Consider the following 14,363-nt stretch of genomic DNA (forward strand, 5'->3'; position numbering starts at 1 on the left):
ACAGGCAACCAAATCCTGGTTTGAACAAATCAATTGTTAAATTTAAAAAGTATTTCCAACTGGGGCAATTAGATAAATGTTAATATACATTGAGTATTAGGTTATATAAAGGGATTATTTTTAATATTGATAGTATACTAATGTACTGTGGCTTTGTAAGAAAATGTCCTCATGTTTTAGGGATGAGGTATTCATACTGAGGTATTTCAGAGTGACATTTCACAATGTCTGTAATTTGCGTTTAAATACATCAAAGAAAAACTAAGGTGAAATAAATATGACAAAATGTTAAATAGTTATTAAAGTTATGAGATTAGTATACAAATATTCAGATTTATTATACTATTCTCTACTTTCTTATACACTTGAAATTTTTCATAGTAAAAAGTTTTTAAAATAAAAAACACATTGGAAAAGCATTTCTTAGTGCCAAAGCCAGTGAACCCTCACTCTAATAAGATCCCACGACCCTGTTACGGCACATCACAAGATGCTGAATCAAAGAACACCTGGAGCATCTCAGTAGGCTTTGGAAAGGAAAATGGAAAAGCAAGTAACATCCTTCTAAAGCTCCTACCCTAAAATGCTAAGACAAAGACAATTTAGGGCTGAAATGGGCAAACATTCAGCTATCCTGAAAGCTTAATTTTCCAGTAGGTCCCATTCCCTATTGGTTCTGGGATGGAAAGATGACAAAAGTCTAGTCAATGAGTCATTTCCAAGATGTTTTGTTTAACTACAAAAGAGAAAGTAGAATGCAAGCTGAGGTCACCGATGGCCATTTGCACTTCATTTGGAGAAAGTCTGCCTGACATGAAGACAACTTAGAGTACAGCTGATCTAAGAGATGGAGAAAAGCAGCTCAGGTGATGGTGTTTGAGCACCTGGTTCCGACTTTTCCTAAGATAAACTCTGGAAATTTTAGTTGTAAATGTCTGTAATTATTATTGTCATTACTATGAAGAAGAAAAAAAGGAGAAAATTCCTTCTTTTTAAGTCAGTGTGACTTGAGTGTCAATAACTTGCAAATACACTCTTGTCACATTCTCTGACCTATGAGGTTAGGTCACAAAAGGCCCTGTAGCTTCCACTTTGCTCTCTGGGACATCTGCCTTGGAACCCTGAGTCAACATGTAAAAAGTCTGATATCCTGAGGATACCATGATGGAAGTGCTCCAATTAACCGTCCAGCTGAGCCCAGCCTTCCAGCCATCCACACCAAGGAATCAGACATGTGACTGAACCTGTCTTGGGGTCTCCAGACCAACACATCTACCAGCTGAATACCACCAAGAGATCTTGGTCAACAATAAAAAAAGCTCTGCCCAAATTTCTGACCCATAAATGATACAATAAAATGGTTATTGTTTAAACCACTACATTTCAGGGTCATTTGTTATGCAACAATAGTTAACAGGAACAGGCAGCCATGAGGGTGCAGCTAAACTGGGCAGTGGCAGATGCAGTTTTTTTGGTTTTTGTTTGTTTGTTTGTTTTTTGTTTTTGAGATGGAGTATCCCTCTGTTGTCAGGCTGGAGTGCAGTGGCATGATCTCTGCTCACTGCAAGCCCCATCTCCCAGGTTCACACCATTCTCCTGCCTCGGCCTCCCAAGTAGTTTGGACTACAGGTGCCTGCCACCACGCCCAGCTAATTTTTTGTATTTTTAGTAGAGATGAGGTTTCACCATGTTAGCCACGATGGTCTTATCTCCTGACCTCGTGATCCACCCACCTCGGCCTTCCAAAGTGCTGGGATTACAGGCGTGAGCCACCGTGCCCAGCGGGCAGTTGCAGTTTTTAATGGGGCCTGAAGTTTTAAGATAGAAGTCACTTGACTGTATGCACAAAGTGCAAGACCTTGAGAGGAACATGTCAGGTGTGGAGACCTGAAGTTTAAGCTTCACTGGTTCACCGTGAGTCCACCTGTGAAACTGGACCCTAAGGAAGGTGGGGAGAATCCTTAAAGAGAGGAAAACGAGAAGAGCTTTCCAGGCAGAGGTGACCTTCATGGACGAGGCATGGTCTGTTATGTTAAGAGGCCAGTCCTCTTGGCACCAAGAGACATGGTGAGAGGGTCTCAACACCTCTCCCAGGCCCATGGCCTCCACTAAGGGAGTCCTGTGTCCTCGGGGGACAGGGAGCTGTGCCAAGATAACAGCTGACTCTTTCTACCATTTGGTATCCATGCTGAGAAGACCTACATGTCCCTCAAACTCTGAAGTTGAACATGAAGCTTCTTCTCCCTGCCCTCAAATCTTGTCTCTGCCCCAGGTGGGTATCAGCCCTCTTCCTTACTTACTCCCAACACTGGATCAACAGTGGGTAGTTTGGCTCCTAGCAGTTCTTGAATGGGCCCTCTTCTCTCCCTCACACTACTTCCACTGATCCCTTTTTGGCACAACCATTTGTCACGGCCCCTGAGGGAGAGGTTGGGCCTGTCTCCAAATAATCTACCAAATCCAGATGCAAATCTTACCAGGTCCTGTTGTCAATAGCTCCCAGTACTGAAGTCCAGGCCCAGTTTCTGGCACTCAAGTTTCTCCATGATCTAACCTCTGACTCTGTGCAACCTCAACAGCCTGTCTCCCCCTCCTCCCTTTCCATCTGCTAGTCCAGCGGGACCCCTGACTGCCTCCCCAATGTCCTACCACAGATCACAATGCTGCCCCTCACCAAACCCCTCAGGACTCAGCTCACTTCCTCTGAGGCATTTACAGAACCACACTCTCCCATCTGTCTGTGTGGCCCCATGCCCTAGGCGGGGTGTCTCCCATAATCTGTGACACTTTAGAGGGCTCAGAAGCCCCATTTGCTCCAGTCACTGGATCCCTCTGAGCCGTTGACTCCTTTGTTGAATGGGGCCACACCATCCACACCAAAGGATATGAGAATGGTAATAGTGAACACCTAGTGAGAAAGCACTGAGCTGAGAGCTTTTGGATATTATTTCATTTACTTCTCACAGCACCCAGAGAGACAGACCCCACTATTCCACCATTTAATTGAGGCAGAGTGCCTTGAGGAAGTGGCCTTCCCCGGCCAGACCTCCCTTGTGTGCACTTGTGTATCCCAGGGTCCTAGAACTGGGCCTGACATACATTAAGTATTTAGCAAATATTTGCTGACTGAAGTAATTCAAGAAAGAATAATCCCAGCCAGCGACTGAGCCTGGACCCTGGCTCTAGGCTCTTCCTGGCCCACTGAGCAGGATTCTGCTGGGTAACATGGTTGATACAGGACTTGGCATACAGTAGGTGCCAGTATGTCGCTGCTGCTGCTGTTGTGCAGGAGGGGTGGGGCGGGGAAGCTCCCCACCAGCCGGAGCTACCCGCGGCGGCCCGGGTTCGCATCCTCCCAGTGCCCAGACCCAGTCGGCTCCAGCTTGCTTTGGGAAGCATTCAGGAATAAACGTGGACTGTAGCGGTCAGGAAGGGGATTCCCGTTTCCCCTTCTCCCAGAAGCAAAAGAGGTAACGCTGCTGCCACTGCCCTCTCTTTCCAGGGTGCGAACGCCGCCCGAGACTGGGGTACCCCACACTCCTCCCTAGCGCTGATCCCAGCGGAGCTCAGGCCGCAGTCCCCTCCTGCCGGCTGCGGAAGCTCCCAGAAGCGGAGACTCACTCGCCCCCCTGCCCCTGCTACCAGGCCAGAGAGTCTGGAGCTCAGATACTGGCTCCCTGGGGCCTGGGTGTGCGACCCCAGGCCGGTCATTGCAGGTCTCTGCGCCTCCCTGTTCCTGACTGTGCAATGGGCAGCGGGTCAGGGGCGCACCGTGGGCGCAGTACGTTCCCAGGCGCCAAGGGCTGTGACTGACTTACCTGGTCTTCCTCCGCGGGGCCTGGGCCATGGAGACGCTCCGGGCCCTGTAACGGGGGACCTCGGGTGCCCCACTACCTCACTCCTAGAACGCCCACCGCTCACGAAGCCTTCCTGAGCTCTACCGGAAGGTGCTGACAGCCTGGAGCTGAGGCCTGGGCGCTTGGGGTCACGCTGCTTCTCTCTGGGCCTCCTGTGTTCACGGAAGGAGAGTTTCCGCAAACCTCCCACTCTCGGCCAGCAGACCCCGCCTCATGCGAGGAGAAGGAGACCCACTAGGGGCGGTGGAGAGGCGAAGTGATCCAGGGTCCGGGAAAGTTGGACAATTCCCTGGACCAGATGGCCCTCAGTTTCCTCCTCTGTAAAATGGGGCCGGTAGTAAGCAACTCTCTGGATTCACCCTGGTTTGCTGTGAGGGTGAACTAATATAATAGTCTTGAAGTCTGTGACGCTCCAGATGTTCTTGGGAATGAGTAACGCGGGTCCACAGGCCGCCCCCTCGGGTCCGGCCAGAGCACCGAGAGGAACCGAGGAGCCTCGGGGGACCCAGGTCCTTCCCGAAACCAACACCTTGGGTGCGGTGGGGCAGAGGACGGGGATGAGGCGGCCAGAACCGCCCTGCGGAGAGGCTGGGAGGCTCCGAAAACCTGGGGTAGGGGGAGCGCGCGGGGGCTTTAGAGGGCGCAGCGGCCAAGGGCAAGAAAGTTTACACTCCCAGAAGCTTCCGCACGCTTTCTCCCGCCTTCCTCTTTTCTTTCTAACTCTTCCCTCTCCTCTCTCCTCTCGCCCTCTTTTTTCTCCTTTTTTATCCCCTTTTCGTCCATCGCTCTTGCCGGCATCTTTCTTCTCTGGGTCCTTCTCCCCCACTTTCATCTCATCGCGCTCGCACTTCATCACCAGACAGCCAAACCCCCTTTCCAATTAAAGTGGAATTAGGCAACTCAATCAAATTAGTTCCCCATTAAAGCCCTTCTTTATTAAACCGTTTTCTTGTCCTGCTATTAAGTTTCACTGCCTGGCGGAACTCGAGCCGGCCCCAGAAGTTTACCTTGGGATGTCGCCGGACCCAGCCGAGGAGAGGAGTCACTCTTTTCCTGGAGCGGGGGAGTCACCCTGCGGGGAGCGGGAGGGACTGGAGTTTGAGGGAGAGGGTCGGCCCCGGAGCGGCTAATTTGCTCTGCTGGGCTTGAGGAGGGAAGGTGAAAAGGGTGAGAGACGAGGTCTGGCTCGAAGTCGCGTGCTCACGGCCATTCTCCCAGATTACACTTTTTCAAGGAAGGCAGCATGCCACCCCAACTCCCCAGAACTCCATAACTCCCAGGCTGTAGCCCTTGTCAGGAGAATGGTAGCAGCCACCCTGCCCAGCCGTCACCTTCGCTGCCTGTGGTTCCAAACCTGGGATGGGGAGCGCGCAGTGTGCGGCCCGAGCTACATCCAAATATACACCTGGGAAAGAGGGGGGACTGGGCCCCCAGCCTTGCAAGATCCCTGTGAGGACTCGGGCCGGCGATCCAAAAACTAAGAGCCGGGGCAAGGCGACCCCTCCGCAAGGGTGCCCGAGCTGGGGTACACACTGGGTTCCCGCTGCTCAACGGTCGCGGGTCCTTCGGGAGTTGTGAGCCCCGCGCCACTCTGGTGGGATAGGTCCTCCGGGTACCACGGGAAGTCTCCTCTCCCAGTAGCCCGAGGGTCGGAGGTCCCATGGGACCTCGGACAAGCGTCTCCTTAGCGCCGCGGCCTGAGCGGGAAATCAGGACCTTCCCCAGCGCCCCCCCCCCCACCCTATTTCTCGAGGAGCGGGACGGGATTCGGCATTGTTTTCTTAGAAAATAACATTTATTTCTAGCTCATATCTATGCAAAGGAAAGCACAAAGTGCTGCTCTGCAGCAGCGTTTTCCGCTGCGGGCCCTTCAGTCAGGGCGTTTGGCGAGTCCCGGGAGGCGAGGATGGGCCCGCGAGCGGGCGGTTCTGGCTCAGTCACACGTCGCTCTGTTCCTGCTTCAGTGCGCACCTTGACGGCTCCTTAGGGACAGACCAGCCGCAGGCAAGAGGGGCAGGTGGGCAGGGTTCATCCCGAGTTTCCAATATATTTAATCTATAAACCTGATAAGTACAATGCGCGCATAGTCTAATTTTTTTCCATTTTGTCCCTTTTTTTGCTTGTTTTTGAATGTTTTTCACGTTAATACCGAGGTCACCTACAGATTACAATTAATAACTTAGAATTCCATTTTATAACATTATACACTGGCTTGTATATATATATGTATAGATTATATATAGATTTATACATATATAAAAACACACTGCACCAAGGAAACCCATGCTTATCGGCATAAGCAACAAAGAGAGCGACAAATACCGCAACGAGGAAAGTGCACCTTAGAACTTGTTTCCTTTTTTTTTTTTACAATTGTATCGATATATATGTGTGTCCCAAAGACTCGACTCAGTGCCAAGAGATTTATACATCCTAAATTTATATTTGTTAGAGCGAATATTTAAATTTTTTAAAAGCGGGGGCTGGGGAGACACAGAAAAGACTCTCGGATTATCCTGCCATCCACTGAGAGCCGGATGAGCACAGCTAAGGAGCCGCAGGAGCCTGCGCTGCTGTCGCAGCCTCTGAATTCTCATGAATTCCCAGCCTTTTGGAAAGGGGGCCGGGCGAGGCTGGAAGAGGGATCCGGAGGTAGGAGATGAGGACCCAGGCCGCGTACCCCCTCCGAGAAAACCTGCACCTGTCTGTAGCTGCTCCCCCTTTGCTCAGCCTTCCCCACCCACCCTCCTACAGAAAACCCAAAAACCACCTTGCAGTGAGAAGACCCCAGCCAGGGCTCAGAGACAGCGCTGGGCGAAGAGGGGTCGACGGCCCGCGGGGACAGGGCTGGGGTTCCTGTTTGGGGACCGGCCGGCTGCCAGGCCCCTCGCCCTACTGCTTCTCCGGAGCGCCGTTGACCATAGGCCCGTACAGGCCGCCGCCGTAGGTCGGCTCCTTGTGCACCGCCGCAGCAGCGGCGGCCGAGCGGTCACGCATGAGATCGCTGAAGGCGTAGTCCATGGGCGGGCGGAAGCCGAGCGTGGGCACCAGGCCGGCGGTGGAGTAGGGCGCCATGAAGGCCAGACCGCGGCTGTGCGCCGCCGCCGCGGAGTAGGCCAGGCGCAGGGGGCTGAGGCCGAGCGGCGCGCCCAGCGGGTAGGCGCCCGCGTCCGCACCGAAGTGACCGGCGTTGGGCTGCAGCGGCGAGAAGGCCGAGCGGCTGCTAAGCGAGCCCAGCGCCCCAGGCGCCATGGCGCCGGCCAGCAAGGGTCTGTGGTGCGGGGGTGCGGCGGGCCCGGCCTGCAGCGGCGCAGGCAGCCCAGGCCCCGCGGTAGCGGCGGCGGCGTCGACGCGGCTGGGCCACGCGTCGTCTGCAGCTGCTGCAGCACCCACGGCGGCCTTATCCGGGGGCGCCGCAGGGCCCAGGCCGGCCGCCAGGCCTCCACGGTGGTGGTTCAGCACCTGCTCGATGGCCTGCACCACGTCGCCGCCGCAGCCCTGCAACACCAGCTCCAGGACGCCTCGCCGATGGCCTGGGAACACGCGTGTCAAGATGTCCAGCGGCGTCCGCTGCCGTGGACCCGAGCCTCCGCCCAGCCCTGGCGCCGGCGCGGCCTCACCCTCTTCTTTGTCAGCCTCTGAACCGGATTCAGAGCCCAGAGGACTAGCGGAGCCCGGGCTGTCCTCGTCGCCGCCACCGCCGCCGCCAGGGCCAGCGCTGCCTGGGCAGCTGCCACCTGCCTCTTTGGAGGCCCGAGCTAGGGGCGAACCCGAAAAGGACTCGCCATCACCGTTCTCCGAGCCTGAGCCGGGCCGCACCTCCGGGGACGACGTCCCGGGCCCCGAGTCTGCGCCGTCAGGTGATAAGGGCTTCACCGGCGGCGGCGGCGGGCTGCCCGGGCGGCCTGCCTGAAGCAGCGTCTTAGGAAACAGGTCAAACTTCTGCAACTTGGCCTCTGGGAGGGGAGAAAACGTGTCGTGAGGAGCAGTTAGCTAGAAGACTGCGGTCACAGCACCTCGGCCCTTTGGATCTCAGTTTCCTCTCCCTCAGCCCCACAGCCCTTATTCACTAGGCCCCAGTGCCCCTCTTTCTTTTTGCTCTAGCATTCCTTCCGCTCTGAGCCCCTACAGCCCTGACCACAGGGCTCCCTCTCTTTCTGTACTCCTCAGAACCCCAACTACCTGCGCCCTGTAAACTCGATGTTCAGTGCTGCTTTCCCCACATCTGTGCCCCAACACCTCCACCCTTAACTTCCTTTCCAGTCCTGCCCTGCCCTGGAGAAGTGGCCAGGTCCAGGGTTCAAACAAGAGACAACATAACTTCTGCCTAACCACGCTGTACAGGAGCCCACTGTATAGAAGATGCCTGCCCTGGCAGTGCAGCCTGTAAGGAAAGGCGCCCTTGATTATCTAGGAGGTCCCAAGCTTCTCTACAGGCAGAAGTAGAGCCCCTATTTCTAATCCACCCTTTCCAAAATTGAGACCTGAGAAGTTCTTCCCTCCCAAGTTTAGAGCTGATCCCTCCTTTCCCTCAACGCTGGCCTAATTTCTTCCCTCCCCACAAAAAGCCACGGGGGTCCGGAAAAAGAGGGTGGGGCTAGGCAGGGAGTAGGAAGCGACGCCAAGAGGAAAAGACATAGGAAAGCAGACCTGAGAAACCAGGGAGGGTGCGGAAGAAGCTAGAAGGAGGGAGGGCGGACCGGGTCCAGGGAGGGCATTAGGAACGCGAGAAGGGGAAAAGAAACTAGGGCGTCTCAGAACCTAGGGAAAGCAATGGGGTGGGTGTCAGTTAAACGGGGTGGGGGAATTCCTTAAGAGAGTTGGGAAGGAGCAGAGGGAAAGGGTCTGTGAAGAAGCGCAGAGCGAAGGAAGATGCGCAGGTTTCCACCTGGGGAGAAGACGAAGCAAAGAAGCAGGGACCTGCCTGCGTTTGGGTAGAGGCGAGTAAAAAATTTAAAGCGTGTACATTTGGGCCCGATGCAGGAGAAAGGGGTAAAGTGCAAATGCTCCAGAAGCGGGAGAAAGGAGAGTTTCCGTACCCACCCTCCATACCCGAGGCTGGGCGAGCGGCGAACCCTAGCAGTCGCGGCCACTGGACACGGGGGTTCTACTCTTTCTGAACCGAGACAAGCCCCTGGGCCGCGCGCCCCAGAGCTACGATCCTGCTGCCCCTACCTGCGGCCTGGCCGCGCTCTCACCTGAGCCCCCTGCGCCAGCTGCTCCGCCTCCGGTCCCCGCGGGCGCTCCCGCTCCAGGTCCCCCGCCGTCGGCGGCGCACACTGAACCGAAGACCTCGTAGGCGGGCCTCGGGGGGATGATGCCGTTGGCGGCGGCCAGCGCCAGCCCCTCGGCAGTGCCGTAGAGCAGCTGCAGCTCGCGCGCCTCATTCTCCTCCTGCGCTTGCTGCCTGCGCAGCGCCACCTGCGCCGCCATGACACGCTGGCGCTCGGCGATGAGCGTGCACTTGGCGCACAGGCAATCCTTCCAGCGACAGTAGCGTTTGTGGCCCTTGAGTGCCGACACCACGCCATGGTTGCGACAGCGCGCGCACTTGGGGGTCCGCGGGTACTTCTCAGCTGCCCGCAGCAACAGTGGCGGCCCCCGCAGCAGGCCGCCTGCCACGCTCACCGGTAGCGATGCGGCGGCCGCCGCGGCTGCCGCCACCGACGCCACCGACGCCACAGGCGGCCCCGTCGCTGTTGCCGCCGCCGCCGTCGCCGCGCCGGGCACGCTGGGCAGCTCCGAGCGCAGCTCCATGACAGGACCTGACGGGAAAGAAGGTGGGAGAGGGGAGAGATCTGGTGAGGAGCACACCGCGCGCTAGGCCAAAGCGCAGCCTTGAGGAACCCAAGCTGGAGAGGGAAATTTGGGCCGCGGAGGCTGGGCTAGCGGGGCCAGAATTGCTGGGAGGAGGTGCAGTCGGAACCTCCTTGTGAGCCCTAGCGCCTTCACCCCAGTCCGGCCACGGCTGCTCTTAGACTTGATTTACACGCTGGGGGTAAGATTTTGTCTGAATCAGTGATTCCGCTGGAAAAAATAAAGAGACATGTAAAGTGTGAAAGTCACTGATTCAGATGGCTGTAATGAGGATTTGGAAAAGTTAAGATGATACCCCAAAGCTTAGCCTAATCGGGGTGAGACGGGTGAGAGAAATGTTCGTTTGACGGGACTGGGATTAGAGCGACAGTTTTGGCCCAGAAGTTAGGCTGATGCCAAGGGCAAAACAGGAAAACCCGGAGCAAAACGGTCAGTTTGGTGGAAGGGTGAAGAGGAGAGAGATGTGAAGGCGCAGAGTTGAGCTGGTTGGGCCGGAGTTTTGTTTCTTTTTGTTTATTTTTAATGCAGTTTGGGGCAGAAGCTTTGGAGAGAAAAATCAGCAACAGAAAGAATAGCTTTAGGAAGCAGAGTGGGGGCGAGGAAACAACTCAGGCAAAGTTAGGCCCAGTGGCTCTGGGACCCATAAAAATGTGAGCCCTAAAAGTTCCACGGTGCGGGCCTCCAGAGAGTGAGAGAGAAAATGTGTGTGGAGTTTAGTTTAGGTCTGGTAGTATTAAAGAGAAAAACTCGGCCAAAGAAACTTTCTGTATAGGCAAACCCAGCCCAAAGATAAGCTTCACGGGCAAGGAAAACAGTGAAAAGCAGCTGATCTGGGTGTCCGGGATCCAGGGGCCGCGACTGGGAGAGGAGAATGTGTAAGAAAAAAAACCCACAGGCAAATGCCGGGGGAGGGGATTGGGTAAAACCTGTGGTGCAATTTTTTAGCTTCGCAGTCTGGAGTAGTAGTCGGGGCGGAAGACGTATCCTGCGAAAAGTTAGGCATTTCGGGAGGGGGATCTTTCTCGAAGACCACCTCGCACTGCCCTCCCCTCCCCTCCGGGTTTAGGGACAGAGTCGTCAGACACGCCCTCCCCGTCTTGGGGTCCCAGGGGACCCCGCTCGAGAGCAGGCTCCTGCGTTCTGATCTCAGAGTTGGGGTCCTAGGACACGGATGGCCCAGCAGGCTGCACCAGGCCAGGGGAGTCGCCTTCGCAACTGGCCATAAACGGACACCAGAGTCCCGCCCACGCCGCAGCCCCACAAGGCCCAAGCAGGCCCAGCTCCCCGCTTCTGCCGCAGTCTCCTCTGCTTCCCGCGTTCCCCGTCCCTGCCAGAGCCCGGGACAGAGTCCTTGTGTCTCCGTCCGAGAGTCCCAGACCTCCTCTCTATGAGCGTTGCCTCCTCTCCCAGACCCCTCGGGCGGCGCCGTTCCTAAGGCCCACGGGGCCCAGGCCTCCTCAACAGGGGCCGCAGACCAGGTCGCCACCCACTGCTCTCCCTGCGGCCCTCAACTACCTGCCTTGGGCTCCGGGATCCTCCTCCTCCGCTGGCGCTGCACGCGCCTCCCGGCTCCACTGGCGACGCTGGCGCTCTTGGCCTCTTCCCTTTGCCCCCGGCCCCTTATCTGACCACGTCACCCTCCTTCAGTCACCATGTCCGAACTTCTGGACCCCTCAGAACGCAGCGCAGTACAACCCTCCCTTCAGAAATCCGGGTCGGAGGCTCGTCTGCGGGCCGCTTGATTGGAACCCGCGACCTGACTCTCGCCGTGCTGGGTCCCCTCGCGGTGCGCGCCGGACGCTGCGCGCAGCCGGGGCCCAGTTGCCCGGCGCTGCCAGACTCTCAATGAGCCGCTCGCCCGCTCTATTGTTGCTCCTTAGGGCTCCATTAGACAGAATTGGACAACAATGTGGCGCCTGCCATTGGCCAGGGGAGGCACACGGCGCTCTGATTGGCCGGGCCCGCGCCCGGGGAGCCCCGCATTCTACAGTGTCCGAAAGATTCGAAACTCCAAAAGCTCCACTGTGTGCCTCCGGGAGGGGAGGGGGCGCGCCAGGAAAGGAGTGGAAAAAAGTGGGCGAGGAGGAGCGTTGAAAATTTCGTGACAAGTAGTTTCCGTGAGCCCGAGAGCGTGTGAATTGCTCCTAATTACCGTGTCCGGTGCGCCTCTCTGGGTAGACTTGTGTAACCTCTCGGCTTCTGGGGCGCCGGCTCGGCTGCGCCGCTCTCACTGGCCGGGAGAGCTTGGCAAAGCCGAGCTTCCCAAGTGGCCCTGGAGCCCTGGGGCGGAATGGGGGGCAGGTGACAATTCAATTACTGCGGTCGGGGTGGGGGAGGGACAGGGGTGCGGGGGTGGGGAAGGGCATAAAATCGTTCAAGGCATAAATGCCAGGACGATTTTTCCTGCCTTCTTCCTGCTGTGTTTGGGCGCGCTCCCAAATCCGACGAGTTTGGGGTAGTTGGGGGCTGCTTTGGTTTTGTCCTCCTGTCTCCTTTAAAGCTCAGTTACTTTATTTTTAAAAGTCCTGATACGATAGTCATCCTGGAGGGTAAGTGTGGTTTATGAAGATTTTCGTGTTTAAAGAGAAGCTAAGCGAAGAGAAATGAGATTGCGCTTCCTGTCGGTGCCTGCCGCGTGCCTCGCGCCCTGAGCCTTTCCTCTCCCCGCCCCTCTTTCGCGTCCCTCAGCCCCTTTTTGCTTTTTCCTCATTTTTCAGCATCTCGATTTCTTTTCCGTGGTGGAGGGATTCTTTTTGTCGTTATTGTAAATGAACAAATAGACCCCCCCTTTTATTTTCTTTTCTAAACGAAAGTAAAAAGTGGCCTCTGTGTCTTCGCAGATTCTCGTAAACTCAGGACGCGCATCGGTCTGTCCGACCTTCCCGGCAAGAGACAAAGTCACTGCTGGGAGGCCCCTCGGACAGTTTTCAGTTTTAACTTTCGCCTTATTCTCATCCTGTCCTGATGTCACGGCCCTGAGGAACAGCTCGTTCTGCAGAAGAGGTAACAGGTTTCAGATTTTGTTTCCTTTTTGAAAGGCAACATCTGGAGTTAATGCCGCGGCCCTCGGACGAGTCGCCCTCGGTTTCTGTAGCTCTGATTCTATCTCTGTGTCTTTTCATTCTGTTTTTCCCTCTAATTTCTAATGTTCTGTCACTCTCGTTTTTGTTCTCTACTTTTCTCTCTCTCCTTCAGAGCAAAGAAAATTCGTTTAAATAATGAGGAAAATGAGCGTTCCTGTCGTTCTCCCTCTACTCTTGACTGTGCGTCTCTGCGTCGCTCTTTCGAACCTCCAGGCCGGCGGGAATCTAGGCACGTAGACTCGGCCCGGGGCGTCGCGGCCTCAGGACGCAGCCCCTCCCGCCTGGCACGACTACTGGGCCGCACCTTGTCAGTCTATCCTCTTCTGAGCCCAGGAGTGGGGGTGGGGGAAGGACGGTGCGACCAACAGGCGCCCACCCGAAGACCACAGAACCTGGCGCCCCGGGAGAGCCCTGGAAGAAGCCCACCCGGAGGCTGAGGCTGGAGGGAGGAGTGGGTGGGGGTGATGCGCTGGAGGACCGGGCGGAGAGCTTCCAGAAAGTTCACCAGGCCCCAGCGCGAGGGCGCTCCGACACGGACAAGGTCTATGATAGCGATAAAAACCTGGTCACTCGCTCCCAGAAAATGCCACTTGCTGGAGTCTGTGAATGGGTTTAGGAGAGAGAAGGGTGTCAACCCCCGCGAGAGTCTCCCGCGTGAAGTGAGGATAAGGGAGTGCTTCAGGGAGAATATGTCCTCTAGGAGCGCAGGACCCAGACCCCACCTTCCAACACCTGGAGGTTCCGAGGCCAAGTACGTCTAGCCCCGGCTGCAGCTGGGGACGAGAGCCATGGGGTGGGGGGAAGAGCGCCCACGACCGCCGGATTCCGCGCAGGGGCCACCAGGTGCCTGCTCCCAGAGCTGCTTTGGACAAAGTTTTCGGGAAATTATATTAAACCGAAAACGAAATAAACTATACAAATCTGTCTAGCTTTTGGGGGGGCGGTGGCCCAGGTATGCTTCTTCGCGCTTGAGGCCAGGTCAGCGTGAGATTTCCCCACTCCGGACCGGGGATCCCGCAGAAGCCAAGGGTGTAGCCACGAGGACTCGGGAACCCGAGGCGGCCCCGCAGATGCGTGAGGAACTTCATTTTCTCAGGAGTGGGAGGAGGAGCATCCTGGCATCTAACACAGCCCAACCAGAGAGAATCCGCCCACCCCTAGTGGAGGCACCTCTCTGTTCTCTCGCCCCTCTTTTCTGGCATTCACATCCCCACAGGTCTGGGACCCACAGCCTTTTCTCCCACTCCCCGGAGGTTAGGGTGTTCATGTGAGTGAATGTGTTATGGAGAGAGGCAAAATAAACCCGTTACGGAGGGAGGCAAAATACACCCAAGGTCATCTCACCCACACTTCGACCGGGCAGGAATCCTCTGCCCAGCTTCCCAGGCCGCTCCAGGGCCAGTTCCTCCTGATTTGGATCGGGTTGGTCGGAGGGGAAAGCAAGGTCATGGCCCAACTGAGCCACCAGCACTAGAAGAGCACGCCCAGGTTGAGGCAGCAGGGTCTACCCCCTCCCCAACCTGAGTGTAGCTTCACACTTGGACACACCCCCTCCCACGTGCGTGTGACCACTCTCTGCAAAGTTTGGGACACACTCTCATGCCAG

General features: G+C 56.2%; 1 protein-coding gene across 2 annotated transcripts; it reads right to left on the reverse strand.

Moving 5' to 3' along the window:
* Positions 1-5,633: 5,633 nt before the first annotated feature.
* DMRTA2 (DMRT like family A2) lies at positions 5,634-11,521 on the reverse strand. 2 transcript variants are annotated; one of them, XM_030823219.1, is made up of 3 exons: positions 11,194-11,521; positions 9,056-9,622; positions 5,634-7,813 (listed from the first exon to the last, which is right to left on the reverse strand). In XM_030823219.1, exons 2-3 carry the CDS (start codon positions 9,612-9,614, stop codon positions 6,750-6,752), a joined length of 1,623 nt encoding a protein of 540 aa, XP_030679079.1. In that variant the 5' UTR covers positions 9,615-9,622; positions 11,194-11,521; the 3' UTR covers positions 5,634-6,749. The 2 variants fall into 2 exon arrangements, with proteins under 2 accessions (XP_030679079.1, XP_030679078.1); XM_030823218.1 differs by having other exon boundaries at positions 11,190-11,400.
* Positions 11,522-14,363: the final 2,842 nt, after the last annotated feature.

This window comes from Nomascus leucogenys, chromosome 12, assembly GCF_006542625.1.
Source record: "Nomascus leucogenys isolate Asia chromosome 12, Asia_NLE_v1, whole genome shotgun sequence".
NCBI classification, from domain to species: domain Eukaryota; kingdom Metazoa; phylum Chordata; class Mammalia; order Primates; family Hylobatidae; genus Nomascus; species Nomascus leucogenys.